The sequence below is a fragment of the Myotis yumanensis genome, unplaced genomic scaffold (genome assembly GCF_028538775.1).
Source record: "Myotis yumanensis isolate MYYU_CA2020_CCGP unplaced genomic scaffold, mMyoYum1.0.hap1 SCAF_12, whole genome shotgun sequence".
In the NCBI taxonomy this organism is placed as follows: Eukaryota; Metazoa; Chordata; class Mammalia; order Chiroptera; family Vespertilionidae; genus Myotis; species Myotis yumanensis.
In genome coordinates this window covers 33,364,910-33,380,797 of record NW_027223763.1, presented here as the reverse complement: position 1 = coordinate 33,380,797, position 15,888 = coordinate 33,364,910, and the positions used below count along the sequence as shown (strand labels likewise).

Below are 15,888 nucleotides of genomic sequence, written 5' to 3'. Positions count from 1 at the left end.
CTCACCTTGACAAAAAAATCTATGAAATACCTACAGCTGATATCATACTCAATGGTGAGAAACTGTAAGCTTCCCCACTAAGATCAGGTACAAGGCAAGGATATCTCCTCTCCCCACTCTTTTCAACATGGGAGGCCTTGCTCACGCAAAAAGGCAACACCTGGAAATAAAAGGTGTACAGATTGGGAAGGAAGCAATAAAACTGTCTTAATTCACAGATGACATGATCATCTATGTAGAAAATCAGAAAGAATCGACAAAAACAAAAAAACTCCTGAAACTAATAAGCAACTAATAAACAAAAGTCAATCTCTTTGCTATATAGCAGATGGAGAGTGAAATTTGAACTTAAATGATTATATGCCACTTATTTCCATGTACAAAGAAGAAACATAGCAATGTTAACCAAGCTCACATAAACGATGTCTTATCATGAAGTCAAAAGAACTATGAGAGTGGAATTCTGGACACCAGGTCCCCATCTTCTCTGTCACTCACCAGGTTAAGTGAGACCCTTCTCTTCTTTGGACTTCAGGTACTCCCTGAGACAGACACAGGCATCCCTTCTCAACACACACACACACACACACACACACACACACACACACGCAATTTAGTGGCCAGTCAATGCCTATTTTCCTTTAAAACTCATCTGAGACATCATCTCCTCCAGAAAACCTTTCCTGTCCTTCCCAGGTTGGACTAGGTGCCCCAGTGGCTGCTCAGAATTTCCATATGGAGACACTTTGAGGGGGAAAATCTGGTAGGAAGCAGGGAAAGAGGGGTGTGACTTTTCTTGAAGTCACATTTTACAGCAAGGTACAATTTTTGCTGAGATATTTGCAAGAAGAAAAGCAAAGGTCTTAGAGATGCTCTTATTCACATTTAAATGTGAGTTAGAAAATATCAGTGATCCATTTCAAAGATTATCCTCTTGAGTACTAGTGACTTTGGAAGAGAATGACTAGAGAATAAAGGAGGGGTACATCTTCCCCCAAGCCATACCTTGCCTCTATTGTTGGCTTCTCTATGTGCTCCAATAATGTCCTGGTGAGTTATTCTACCATAATAGCACCACCCTGGAGCTATTTAGGTGTCTGTCTTTTATACTGGGAAGGACCATACTCTTATTTATCTTTGTATATATCTCCGGTACCCAGACCAGTCCTTAACTTGGTCCTCAGTAACTGTTTGTGTGATGAATGGATGAATGATGGGTACATGGATGAGTGGAGGAGAGGGTGGGTGGATAGATGGATGAAATGATGGGAGGGGATACTTTTTTAATCTTCAGTTTTACCTTCAGACTAAAATCTCCTAAAGGGTGAAGATATTGAATCTCAAAATCATTTCCAGTAACATCAAGAAAATGTTTCATATTTAATAACTGCTCAATACATTCAGAGAGAAAAAAACTGGCATTTCCCCTTAATGGGTGCACCAAAGAAATACTGGGAGGAAGGCAGGAAGAAATTTTTAACAATAAATATTGGATAATAGCACTAAAAGCCTCCCTTCCTCTAATGGAGGTACAATTTGGAGATAAACCTAAACCACCTTCCTCTCTGTGGCATATGATTAAAATCTGCTTTGTTCTTCTAATTTGCTATTCTCAGATTCCACACTGCTGCTGGCACTGCAAACTCAGGCTTCACGGCTGCCCTTGAATTACTGTACAACTTTCCTCCTCTTTTTTCTCTTAATCAGCACTGAACCAAGAAAGTGCCATCTACACCTGGTGGAGAAATTACATCTCCAAACCCTAGAGACAAAGTGTGTTATTCAAGGTCCCACACCCACAACCACCCCACCCCCGTGCCAGGATGCTCCTCAGCAGAAATGCATCCCCCTGGAGGTTTGGGAACACAAGAGGTGAAGTTTTCCCTGACAAGGCTCCAGGGGGGGATGAAGTGTTTTTTCTGCTCCTGACTCCAGAGATTTCATTACTCTTCTGCCTAAGCCTTCAAAACAAAGAGAGTCTAACAAGGATGTAGCTAGTGCCTAACAAAACCAAACAAAAACAAACAAACACACTTTGTTTTTGTATTTTTCTAGAAATCGTCTAAACATCATGGTCTGGAATTGCTAAAATTTCAATTTTCAGAGTCAATCTCAAAACTGAGAGGTAAATTACCTTAGAGAATAGGTAAAAAAATTATACTGACAGTAGCTTTTTGGGGGGCAATTTCTTGGGAGTTGATTTGAAATTTCAAACTACAAGCGATGTCTATACTTTGCCAAATTATCTAGATATCAATTATCTAGATATGTTAAATGGCAAACTATCCCTAAATACATGATAAGTTGATTGCAATTTTCATTCGGATATACACTGAGCCACATGTTGACAAAAAGAAAGTAGAAAAGAACTAGAACTGTCCTTAGATGACAGCTGTGAGATACCAAAAGGCTTGCTTTACCCAGATATGTAATCAGTATATGGTTTTTCCTTTGTGTTATTTAGAAAGTTGTCAGTGGAAAGAATTACATCATTTAGACTACAAGGAAGATTCAAAACCAAAATAATGGTAGTATTTAGTACAGTAGGAGCAAACCTAAAACCCAAGACACCATATCCCATCTTAATTTCACTAAAAATGCAATCTTAGGCAAATCACATAACATCTCTAGGTCTCAACTTAATCAACTAGCTAATACACACTATTATCATACTAACCAAGGATATAAAGAGGCTCATGAGTGGAAAGGATGCCTTAAACAAAGAATCTCTATATTTTATTGATTTTTTACAGAGAGGAAGGGAGAGGGATAGAAAGTTAGGAACATTGATGAGAGAGAAACATCAATCAGCTGCCTCTTGCACACCCCCTACTGGGGATGTGCCCGCAACCAAGGTACATGCCTTTGACCAGAATCGAACCTGGGACCCTTCAGTCCGTAGGCCGACGCTCTATCCACTGAGCCAAACCAGTTAGGGCCAAAGAATCTCTAAATACCTCACACACCATACACTGTAGTTGATACCTACACACACATACAGATCAGAAGGACTAGCATTATTCTCAGAACAATGTACAATAATATGTGTAGACCAGCCCAAAAAATAACATCAACTAGGAACGTCAAGAAAGCCAATTTATTAATTAGGTTTTATCCTGTCTTCTATTATTTTTTTTTAAAATATTTTATTGATTTTTTACAGAGAGGAAGGGAGAGAGATAGAGAGTTAGAAACATCGATGAGAGAGAAACATCGATCAGCTGCCTCTTGCACATCTCCTACTGGGGATGTGCCCGCAACCCAGGTACATGCCCTTGACCGGAATCGAACCTGGGACCTTTCAGTCCGCAGGCCGACGCTCTATCCACTGAGCCAAACCGGTTTCGGCTATCCTGTCTTCTATTAATAAGACTAACTAGTTATTGATTTTAAGACTGTTTAGTTTTATTATCAATCCATTAGTAAGTGATATTGTATTTGAATTTTCACAGTTTGTGTGTAAAGACCCTGGTTCAGTCAATCCTTTCAAGACCAACATTAAGCCCAGTGCCTTAAAGAACAAATTATGCTTCTGAGGGAAGAGATAATAAACCAAACCCTGATCTGTTAACATTCTAACTCCTTTCCCCTGCTACAGAATAATCCCATTTCAAACCTTAGCATAATACATAGATATATTTAGACAAAACTCTATTATACATCTAAGATCCAGATTATTATGTTACTAATATTAGATTATTCCTTTTAATGTTTTAAAGAACTTGAATTTATTTTCATTAATATTCACAATAACCCTCGGAAATTAATTAAAAAACAAAATTTTCCAGAGAAGATATCTGAGACACAAAAACAATCAAATAAAAGATAAACCATTGCAACATGACTCACAAAGCTGTTCCTCACATACCATGTTTACTTCAATGTTGTACCATGTTGATAGAAATTTTAAATGTAATCTCTATTTAATATTCATGACACTGACTCAAAGGGTAACTTCCCTTGAGTGAAAATCCTATGCTTTGTAACTCAGAACCTTAAAGCTGAGAAAGGACTTGTTTTCATTTGCTAGTCCAAGCTAGAAAATGAGGATTAAGAGCAGAAAACTGCACTGATAACTTGGATTTGGCTGCCCTAGTTGCAGTAGAAAGTGGGGAAGCTCTTGCTCATAAAAAATAATCAAATACTCTTGGAAAGAATTCCAACGCTCATAGTCCATTGGTTTGATTTACAAGGATGACCCAAGCAGAAACATGGACAAAAAAGGGAGACCCATCATGGTAGTTTCATTCATACCTCATGGTCTCTACCACCACTTGCAGGAACACTAAAGACTCTCTTATCTATGTCTCTGTGACAGACCTCTCTGCTGTCTTTCATTCCTTATATCCAACTGCCTACTAGAAATTCTCCACTCGGATACCCTACAGGCACCTCAAAGTCAACATGCCCAAAATGAAACACATCACCTCCTCCCTCCAAACTGCATCTCCTTTGTTCCACCTTCTCAGGGCCAGCTTCATGGTGTATGACACATACTGAGAAGGGCCCCATACTTGGCGTAATGGTCTGCTGTCACCATCCTGAAACTCTTAATAATCTTGAACAAGAGGTCACACATGTTCATTTTGCACCAGGCCCCCAAAATTATGTTGCTGGCCCTGTCTCTCCTGGAGCGGCATCACCATTAGTCCTGTCACTGGACCCAACCATCTGGAACTCCCCTGGATTCTTCCTTGCTTCACTTCCACCTGCAATCATGCTGCTTCCTGCCAAGCAAGGGGATCACCTTGTCTGCAATGCCTTTTCCCCTTCTTCAAAGAGTTGACTTCCACTTTTCCATTAATTATTAAGCAAGATTGATCTATAGCAGAGATACTTATTGCTGCCCCAGTATAATACAGATGCCTCCTCTTGGTCCTCCACCTGCATATACCTGTCCCTGACATTTTGTCCTTGCGTCACTACTTTGTCTCGCTCGCCACAAATGACTGTGCGCCTCTTGACAGCTGATTTTATTTTCTTTTTATTTCCCATCCCCCACTCTGTGCTTGGCATACAGAAGATGTGTTTTACATGTTTATCAAATAATATTAATGTCATTTCTTTACTAATTTACTTACGAGAAAGCATAATTTCTTGATCTATACAAATGTTCTTCTCTGTTAGAATGAGCTTTACTTTTTGCTAAAGTGATCCTCTCATTTGCCTCCTGCACCTTCAGGGAAAATCACCAAAACAAACAGCTCCAGAGCTTATGTTACACCTTACATGCACTTTTCACTGTCCTCCGGGGTCACTGTCCCTCAGGGTCACTTCTGCTACTGAGAATAGCTGGGCCCCCTATGCCTCTGGGAGCTTCCAGGCACTGCTAGTCATTATACACAACAATTTTTTAAAAATATTTTTTATTGATTTTTAGAGAGAGAGGAAGGGAGAGGGAGAGAGAGAGAGAAATATCGATGTGAGAGCAAAACATCAATCGGCCCCCTACTGGGGATCGAGCCTGCAAACCTGGCATGTGCCCTGACCGGGAATTGAAACAACCACCTTTTCAGTGTACCAGGCAACACTCAACTAACTGAGCCACACTGGCCAGGGCATAGTGATTTGTTCGTGATGATAAGTTGCCAGAATTCCTCTACAATGCCATCAAGAGTCCAGGATACGGGAAAGCACAAGTGGGAAGTATGGCCCAGAGGGACAAGAAGGCCCTCACTAACCCCAGTCCCCCCTGTGCTCTCATAGACATTCAACACTTCATCAGATTGGTCATCACAGAAAGTCCTGTTTGAAAAGCAATCTCTTGATTTGGCTGGGGTGGGAGTCAGAAGGAATCATTCCATCCCCAGCATCAGTGTCTAATCAGCACTTTGGTCTATTGTGATAGACACACCTCAAAAGATTTTTTTAAATATTTTTATTGATTTCAGAGAAGAAGGGAGAGAGAGAGAGAGAAACATCAATGATGAGAGAGAACCATTGATTGGCTGGCTCCTGCGCACCATTGTACATACGGGTGAAGCCTGCAACCTGGGCATGTGCCCTTGACTGAAATCGAACCCGGGACTGTTTAGTCCGCAGGCTGATGCTCTTTCCACTCAGCCAAACCAGCTAGGGCTCAACAAATTTTTTAATTCACTCACCCAGTCACTCAAACATTCACTGAACATCTACTAAAAGAAACGTGCAGGTGAGGCACTATCAAAGGAGGCAACAGACAAAATGTCCCACACTCGAGGAAATTAAGAAAAGGATTATGAAAAAGATAAGTTCCATGAACACTTGACTCTTCCAAGTATGGTTCACAGACCACCAGCAGCAGCACCTGGGAGCTTGTTGGAAATGCCAAATTACAGGGTCCTCCTCAAGACCTCCTGAGTCAGAATCTGCATTTTAACAAGAATACAGGAGCTCCATTGCAATATCAGAGACTGAGAAACATTTACCCATTCCACCCAGAACTGAACACTGGCACTTTATAGCCTGAATCAAGTTCACATCTCAGTTGTAAAACCTTCCCTGATAGCTCCTGACCATAATCCCATTGTTTCCCATGTCTGGTTTCCACATCTGGCTCTCTGCTACTTCATAGGAGGAGCAACTTGAATCCTTCATCACACAAAATTGGAACTAAGAGAGGACCATGCTAGCCACCCAACACCTGTCACTTATGCATGTGAATCTCAGATTCTTCATGGGGCACATTCTGACATTTCCATTCCTGCAATGTTTTTAAGTTTTCCCAAAATGCCTACTTAGAAAAAGAAGTAACAACTTAAGAGTTCAAATGACTCACAGACCTGATTCAAGTGGCTTACATTTAAAAAACTTAATGCATCATGGTACATAACCAAAGAAGGGTCTCAGAGTAAGACACGGCTTTATCTAATTATTAAAGTTGAAAAATCACAATTCAGTTAGAAAGCAGGTGCAATTGGGAATGCTTACTACAGCAGAACCTGGCCTTGTGTAACCTCTACGTTTAACATTGCAATACACACTCACAAACACACAGGTATATGCTTACTACTAAGAATTTTAAATATACACTTTTCCATGTACACAGTGAGTGTTTTTTATTTGTTTGTTTGTTTGTTTTAATCTTTTTTGTTGTTGTTAAACCTCACCTGAGGATATTTTTCCATTGGTTTTTAAGGAGAGTGGGAGAGAAAAAGACAGACAGAAACATCAATGTGAGAGAAATACATTGATTGGTTGCCTTCTGCACAAGCCCTGACCAGAGTCTGGGCCATGCGGGAGCCTGCAACCAAGGTACATGCCCTTGACCAGAATTGAACCTGGGACCCTTTGGTCCGTAGGCCGATGCTCTATCCACTGGGAAAAACTGACTAAGGCCACATTGGGTGTTTCTTATTTCATTAATATCATTCCAAATACTTGTAATCCTGGAGGCCCAAGATGCATGGAAGTTCTATTTTGTTTTATTTGTTTTTCTTTTTAATTTTTCAGGAATTAATAGTCACCAAAACCAGTAATTCTTAAGCTTGTTTTGCCTCAAATCTCCATTACACTATTGAGGATTTATAGGATTTTTATTTGGGTTGTATATATCAATATTTGCTGAGAATATTTTCAGTCAATTTTTTATTCATTTAAAAATAATAATAAGCCCACTGCACATTAACATAAATTACATACTTTTATAAAAATAACTTATTCACAAAATAATAATTAACTTAGTAAGAATGGGAGCATTGTTTTACAATTTTGCAAATATCTTTAATGTCTGGCTCACTAGGAAACATCTGGATTCTCATATCTGCTTCTGCATTCAATGCAGCCTCTGGAAATATCCACTGTACATTTGTGAGAGAATGAGAGTGGAAAAGCAAACAACAGCTCAACAAAGGTAACAAGACAGTTTGATGAGGGAAAATTGTTTTTTCAATAAATGGTGCTGGGACAACTGGATAAAAAGCAAAAGAATGAAATTGAACCCCTATCTCACACCATACACAAAAATGAACACAAAATGTATCAGAGATGGGGAATTTTTTTTAAATACATATTTTATTGATTTTTTACAGAGAGGACGGGAGAGGGATAGAAAGTTAGAAACATCAATGAGAGAGAAACAATGTGCCCGCAACCAAGATACATGCCCTTGACCAGAATCGAACCTGGGACCCCTGAGTCCACAGGCCGACGCTCTATCCACTGAGCCAGACCGGCTAGGGCAGGAGTTTTTTTAATAGTTTGAACTTCATAGACCTCCTGAAATATCTCAGGGACTTCCAGGGGTCCCCAGACCATACTTTGAGGACCACTCACCCAGACAAAGCACCTAGAGTAGATATGGTGAGTTATCTTCCTTGGAGCCAGTTCCACCTTCCCCCTTCCTCCTTCTGAAGAAAGCCCTGATTTTTAGATATTGACCGGTGCATGCAGACCACTACCAGGAAGAAAGTTGGTTCCACACTGAGTCCCAGGGTCAAGTTCTAGTCACCTTAAGCTAATTAGAAGATTCCCTTCCACTGACTGTAGTCACTGGTTCAGGGGAGGACATGTGACCTAGGAGGACTTTCGCTTGGGATACTGAGTTGGAAATGGTTTCTCTTTTCCTCTGGAGGGTGTCCTATAAAAACGTGAGAACTGGAACTACTATAACCTTTTCACTACCTGTCCAAGGATAAAGCCATCACAATAGGCAGGACAGTCCTTGAATTCAGTCCTTAAATCAGGACTTCTGGATAAATGAGCCAGTAAATGTGCTTAATGTTAATGTCAGCTTGAATTAGAATTTGCTAGATGAAGTTAAAAGCATCCAGCAGATATAGTGTCCAAATGATGTGAAGCTAACAGCATTTCATTCTCCCCACAGTCAATACACTTTGCATTTTGCTCTGAGAACATCAAGAGATAAGATCTTCGCAGACCATTGAAATAAGATTACTTTATTTTTTCATAATATACTTAATACAAAGAGCTGGCCCAAGTATTCTGGCCTAAACACATCAGCACTGGGCCATATTCTATTATATGTAAGGACACTTACATATAATAGATCAGTAAGAAGGGAACATTGTTTTACAACAGTTAAGTGTCCTTGTAAAACATCCCTTCTATTCCTTTTGTGTCTGATTTTCAGTGAACTCTAAATGGCATTCTAGATGAGTTTGACAGAGGAAGTGTTGGGCTGTCATTACTAACAGAAAAGGTGTGGCTGTCACCTAAATCTAGCTTGGATTTCACCAGCAGGATTTTCATGGGGCCTGATATTTAGCACATATGTATGTTTTGATGTGACTTATCCAATTCCTGTTCCAACAGTTAAGAAATTCAGGGAGCAGACACTATACACTACTCCCTTTAGAAAAAAAAAAACACACTAAGTTGATTAGAACATGGGTGATGTTTTAACAGTTACACCATGCTTTATCTCAACAACCCAGGGAAAGATGACAATTGAGGAATTATTATGCCCATTTCCCAGATGAAAAGCAGGAGACCCAGTGACTTGTTTAAGATCTTGAACAATCAGAAAGTGATAGAGTTTGGGCTGAGAGACATTAGATTCTAAATCAAAGCCTTCCCAATACTTAGGATTACCTCTAACATATCTTCACATAAGATTAAGATAACTGTCAATTTTTTTTCAGCTCTTACAATGGGCCAGGTACTAAAGCCCATGAGGTCTGTGCCATTATTATCCCCACTTTACAGATGAGGAAACTAAGGCCCAAAGAGGCAAAGTGACTTACCAAAAGCCACCTGACTAGCCAGGGTTCCAACCCAAGCAAGTAGCACTTCAGAACATAAGCTCTCAACCACTTTGCCTAATGCCACTTCAGCAAGAGTGGAGTCACCTGCTTTACACAAGATGGCTTATAGCTGCCCAGACCCACCAGTTCAATAAGGACAGAACTCATATTTAACAACACAAAGTGCAAGGGATTATCCAATAATTTTTCTTGTTCTGAAATTTGATCAAAGATCAACTGCCAGGGCTTAGATAACATCTCATTAAACTCTCCTGAAATTTTTATTGTAACAATAATTGTAACTCAATTTGCTTAGCCAACAGTCATTCCCTGTCCCCCACCACACACACATACACACACACACACAGACACACACACACACACACATACACATACACACACACCTCCATTCTTCCCATAATGGCAAAGCCCACCTCTCATAATAGAGAGTGAGAAGTGAAGACACCAGCTGCCTGCATTCCTTGACTTTTTGCAGCTAGGGAGGGCATGGGTATATGTCGGGATCCTGGCCAATGGGATCTGATGAGAAGACATACGGCGCCTCTAGAAAAGGTGTTTTTCCATGATAAAAAAAAAAAAAGTGCATGAGAAAATACCACCTTTTATATGGTGGGTTGGCAGTGCCTGACTGACATCCAGAATTAGCACAACCATCTCATAATCATGATGACTATAGTGATGTAGCTGGCATGGAGGATTGCAGAATGGAAAGACAGAAAGCGCCTGGATCCACGCAGAGCTGCTGAACAATCCTGAGGCTGCCCTACCTGTGGATTTCCCCTTAGGTAAGATAAGTGTCCTTGTAATTTAAGCCACTTCAGCCTGGCCACTGTCTTACTTGCAGCCAGAAGTATCCTAACTCTCAGGTTTCAAGAGGCAGTGCTATAGAGAAAGAGCTCTGGGTTTTTGAGTCAAATGACCTGGGTTCCTTCCAATCCACTTACTTGCCATGTGACCCAAATTGCTTACTCTCTCTGAATCTCATTTTCTGTAAGTTTGAGACAACACTCAAAGATACAACATTAATAAAATGGATTATATGAAATGCTGAAAGGTATCCTTTAAGAAGAGGAAGAAGAAGAAAAAGGTAAAGATACAAATTATGAACAACAAATACACATCTATCAACAAGTGAATCTAAAAATCAAATGAATAAATAATCTGATGAACAGTATGAACAGGTGATTGTAATAGAATCAGGGACATAGAATGGGAATGGACTGACTATTCTTGCGGGGGGGGATGTGGGAGGTGAGGGAAGAGATTGGACAATAATCGTGCACCTATGGATTAGGACACTGGGTGGGGAGTGAGGGCGGTGGGTGGGGTGGGAACTGGGTGGAGGGGAGTTATGGTGGGAAAAAAGAGTAACTAATGTAATAATCTGAACAATAAAGATTTAATTAAAAAAATAATAATAAAAAAATAAAAATAAAAATAAATAAAATAAAATAAAATGGACATGAAGCAGAATAGTTATGAAAACCACATGAGATAATGTGTATACATCCACTCTGTCAACAGCAGTGTTTTACCCTATGTAATTGGTTTCAGGTAATAATTAAACTATAGACTTTTTTTCCCTTTTTTTACAACATTTCTTTTTTTTAATTTTATTATTTTTTTAATTTTGTTTTATTGCTTAAAGTATTACAAAGAGTTAAACTATAGACTTTTAAACTGAAGCCATCCATCTAACCCAGCTCCCTTATTTTACAAAAAGAAACATTGACTCCATATATCAAATGACTCACTCAATGCCACAAAGCTGGTTGGTAACATAACTACACCACACAGCTCCTGATCCTAAATCCAGTGCTGTCATGCTAGCCTCATGCTGACAGGTAATGAGCTAGATTAAGTATTGGGCACTCATTTATTCAGCAAGTGTTTAGTGAACACGTACTATATGTCAAGTACAATCTATGTATTGGGGACTCCTTCATGAACAACCACAAAATGTTCTCATTCTCATGGATTTAATAGTCTAGAAAGGAAAGGATCAAATCCGCATTTAAAATATTTACTGAAGGACTACTATGTGCTACAAATTACGCTAAGATTTTTATTCAAATACAAATCCAAAGTCCCAATAATATCTACTGTGCTTACCAGGCTTTGCTAAAGAACAAATAATGTTAAAAGCCTGCTACATTTTACTCAATAAAAATCAGTATTAAATATAAGTTTATTGGAAGAACTTGTAAATAACCACGCTGGCATCTGAAAACGTGGGTAGGATGGGGAAGATGGCTAGATCTCCTCTCTACTTGAAGCAGCAAGGCTGAGTGAGAGGTTAGAACTAAGTCATGTCCTGCTACAGTCTCCAGACTTCCAGGCTTGGCTCAGTTGGAAAAACCCAGGAGGGAGCACTCAGTGACTCCTCCCCTTCTCCAGGCCTGTCTGGTGCCCTAGACTCCCCTTTGACTCACTGTCCATTCGGAATTTCTCTTCCACATTACCGAGGAGAAACAGTCACACACAAGCGACACATGGGACAGCATCCCAGGCCCTGTAAAAAGAGACTGAGCAAGTGGCTTTCAGCACCTCCTACTGGAACTGGCTATCAGGCTACTGAGACTGATAAGTTATTTGTTTGAAAGTTTTCCTTGTCAAAATATCATGAAAATTACATAATTTGGAAAACAAATATGTAAATGCTGTTGTTTTCCCAAAAAAATCCATAACCCACATTTTGCGTAGTTATGAAAGGAGAATGTATGACACTGTTCAGGAGTCCATACACTCCGTTAACTTGGTGATCCCTTGGAACAGAGGGAAAAGGAGGAGGACTAGAGGAAGGAAGGAGGAAGGAAAGACAGATGGCTTCCCCAGGGCATGTACTGGTGACTCCAAAAGATTTTTTTAAAGCATTTTGTTCTCACTCTAAACAAATGGCAAGTTTTTGTGTGACCTTCTACCCAGAAGTACAAGTTTAATTCCTGGGTTTGGAATGCTCTAGGAAAATATAAGTTCTAAGATATCAAAATAAAAATTTTAATTCATTTTAACTGATTAAATGATAATCACCATTTGGGGCAGAGGGGGGCGAATAAGATGTGCCACCAAATGAAACATTTGATTTTTTATTTTAAGCAATGCCGAAATCAGCATTTTAGATCATAGCATTTCAACCATTTTGGCATCAGTTGGCCCATACAAAGTCTAACTTTTCAAACTGCTATTAGACTGGCTACAATTTTGTTTCCCAAAACACCAGACAATAAATACATGTCCTTTGAGGACTACCTATCTATCCTAAGGAAGACCTAGTCCAGAACCAGAAAAGAGAAAAAACAGTGGCATCAACTCCAAGTGGAACAGAACAGGGCAGACAGAGGGCTGACAGAGCAAAGGAGAACTCAACAGCCCCCCTCCCTGCTGCTGGCCCCTGTTCGCTACATGTTCCGTGTGGGTTAAAACACTTGTACATCCACTTTGGACTTAAAGTGCACAAACTACTGTCTCTGGATCACAAGACAGTACATGCCAAGTGGTTCTGTGCAGTCCTGTGGCAGCAGAAAAACTGCCTATCCTGCTCATCTTTTTATTAGTAACTTTAGCTCAGAATGAAATTCCAGATCCTCCAAACAAAATTCAGGGGGAGCCTACGCTCCTGGGAGATCACCACATTCCTGCCTGGAAATTGTCCAGCTGTTAGCTTACAAATCAGTTGCTGGCTGCCTGTCACCAGCTCCCACTAGGAACAAAAAAAGGGGGAAGACCTTTCATTCATTCATTTATTCATTCTTGGTTAACACAGCCCTGGAAGGGATTCCTACGCTGGGAGATACTGCCCCCACTCACCTTTCACCAAAACTGCAGAGGGCGCCCAGTACCTGAAGTTCAGTCCTGAGCTTCACTGAAGACCCAGTCGGTGAGAAAAGGAAATCCCGGGGTAAATAGATTTTAAAGTCAGAAGCAAATAGTGCTGAGCCCTAACACGACCTTTCCAAATTGTACATTCTGACTGGGTCGTGGGAGAGGGCACACACCTGCCTACATATACACACATTAACAGTACACACACACACACACACACACACACACACACACACCCTTGCAGCTCATAACAGCTCTCCTGCAAACCCAACGGCACTTATTATATGGGAGGATGAAGCTGCCAGCAAAGCTGCCTCCCCCCAAACAACTCACTCTCTCCAACTTGGGCAAGAGCGAATGTCCACCGATAATACTTCAAGGGGTGCTTTTTCCCTGGGCCCGGGTCCTGCTGAAATCCCTGAGCCCTGAGCTCAGCTCAATTCAACTCTACTGGCCTCACAGCCCTCTTCCTTTCTCTGAAACACTCAGATTTCACACGATTCCTTTCGAGGTAGCTCCAGTTCCACGCAGGGCGCGCCCCATCCCTCAAGGCTGGAGCCCGGGGTTGCCCAGCCTCGCTCCCTCCCGGGAAACTTCGAAGTCTAACACACACACACACACACACACACACACACACACACACACACGCTGTAGAGAAGTAAAGGTGATGGGCGGGTGGTTGGGTCTGATGGAATCTTTGGAGCCGGTACCGTAAAGAAAAATGAGTGGACCCAGGCTGGTGCATGCCTTCTCCACGTGGAGGCAAGGAGAAAGGAAGAGTGGGGGACCTAAAGGTGCCCCCCTCGGTCTCAGAACTCCAATTTCCTGGTGGGATAGGCGACAGAGGGGCTACAGTCCTCCAGGAGGCAGCTGTTCGGTGTCTCCAGCCTGGGCGCAGCCAGACGCGAGCGAAGCCTGCCTGCCAGGAGGGGCTTGGGCGCAGATAACGTTCCGCCTGGCGCCTGCCAGGGGCAGTGCCACCATCTCTGGGGAGGGCTCCCAGCCTCAGAAGACAGGAAAGGAAATCTGGCTTTCTAGCAAGGCCCTGGGGTGGGTTCCTCAGCCCTGACGGCGCACGCCCACCCGCAGAGCCCCCCCTCCCTCCCTCCCCTGCCCAGGCGCGCCCGCTTCCCTCGCCCAGCGCCTCCCGCACCTGGATGTGGCAGGAGATCTCCGAGTCGTCCAGCAGCCGGATGGTGCATTTCATCTCCTGGCTGAGTGATTTGGTGCTGGAGCTCCGAAAGTGGATCATTTTCATGGTCCTCCTGCCTCTCGGCACACAGTGGCAGGAGGCGAACATGCACCGCGGCCCGGGGAGCGAGCTGGAGGCTGGGGCCGGCTCGGCGCTCACCCTCGGTAACGCACGCGCTGGAGCACGCACGGTCCTGGCCACCTGGATGCCACTCAGCCCCGGGACAGCAGTGGCGACAGGCGCCTGCAGCCACACTTGCCGGGCTGCCGAGCGCAGCAGGCGGGTCCCTCCCTCCTCCTCCCCCTCCGCTCTCTCAGCTTCCTCCCCTCCCGCGCCTCGCCCCTCCTTCCCCCGCCTCCTCCACCGGGTGCGCGCTCCTGTGCCTCCCTCGGCCTCGGCTCCCGGTCCGTGACCCCAGCAAGCTTACGCTGCACTCACTCCCGCGCCCCAGCCTCGGGAGAAAGCGGAGGGACTGGGGGCCGTGGCGCCCCGCAGTGGCCTGCTCCCGTCGCCGCTGCGTCAGGCTGGGCCCGGCCACCTCCTCCCGCTCCGCTGCGTTAGCTCCGGCTCCCGGTAGCGCTCCTCCTGCCCTGGCTCCCCCACTCGCTGCGCTGCCGGTGCCAGCTCTTGGCCCCAGGGACCTGGCTACTGACGGAGGGATGGAGGGTGATCCTGACCTACACCCAAAGGGAGGATTCCACCACGGGAGAGGATTTTTTGGACCAAGAATGAATCCCCAAGAGTGCCATGAAGCGCTGGCACAGCGACAACAAGAATACGGCTAATAGTTACTCGTACAATCTCTGGTACGCATGAGGATACGAGTATTTCTAAGCCTTTATTTTATTTAATATTAACTTGAGCCCGGCCGGTGTGAGCATTGACTTATGAACAAGGAGATGTGGGTTTGATTCCCCGTCAGGGCACATGCCCAGGTTGTGGGGTCCATCGCCAGTATGGGGCGTGCAGGAGGCAGCCCGTCAATGATTCTCTCACATCATTGATGTTTCTATCTCTCTCTCCCTCCCCCTACCACTCTGAAATCAATAAAAAGTATTTTTTTAAAATATTAACTGGAGTCTATCTCATTCTCTGAGAAATTCAGAGTCTTCCTTAAGCAATTTCTCATGTTCATGGTTCCCACCATTCTCAGTGTGCTCTTTGGTAGCA

The 15,888-nt window shown here is 42.8% G+C and overlaps 1 protein-coding gene across 2 annotated transcripts in view; it reads right to left on the bottom strand.

Annotated features, from left to right (window-relative positions):
* Positions 1 to 14,933, bottom strand: part of FRMD3 (FERM domain containing 3) — a 237,131-nt gene extending 222,198 nt beyond the window's left edge. The window contains exon 1 of one of the 2 annotated variants that reach the window (XM_070431443.1): positions 14,680 to 14,933. In XM_070431443.1, coding sequence (XP_070287544.1) covers positions 14,680 to 14,826 — 147 coding nt within the window. In that variant the 5' untranslated portion in view covers positions 14,827 to 14,933. The remainder of the gene's footprint in view (positions 1 to 14,679) is intronic. The other variant, XM_070431444.1, reaches the window with a different exon arrangement.
* Positions 14,934 to 15,888: the final 955 nt, after the last annotated feature.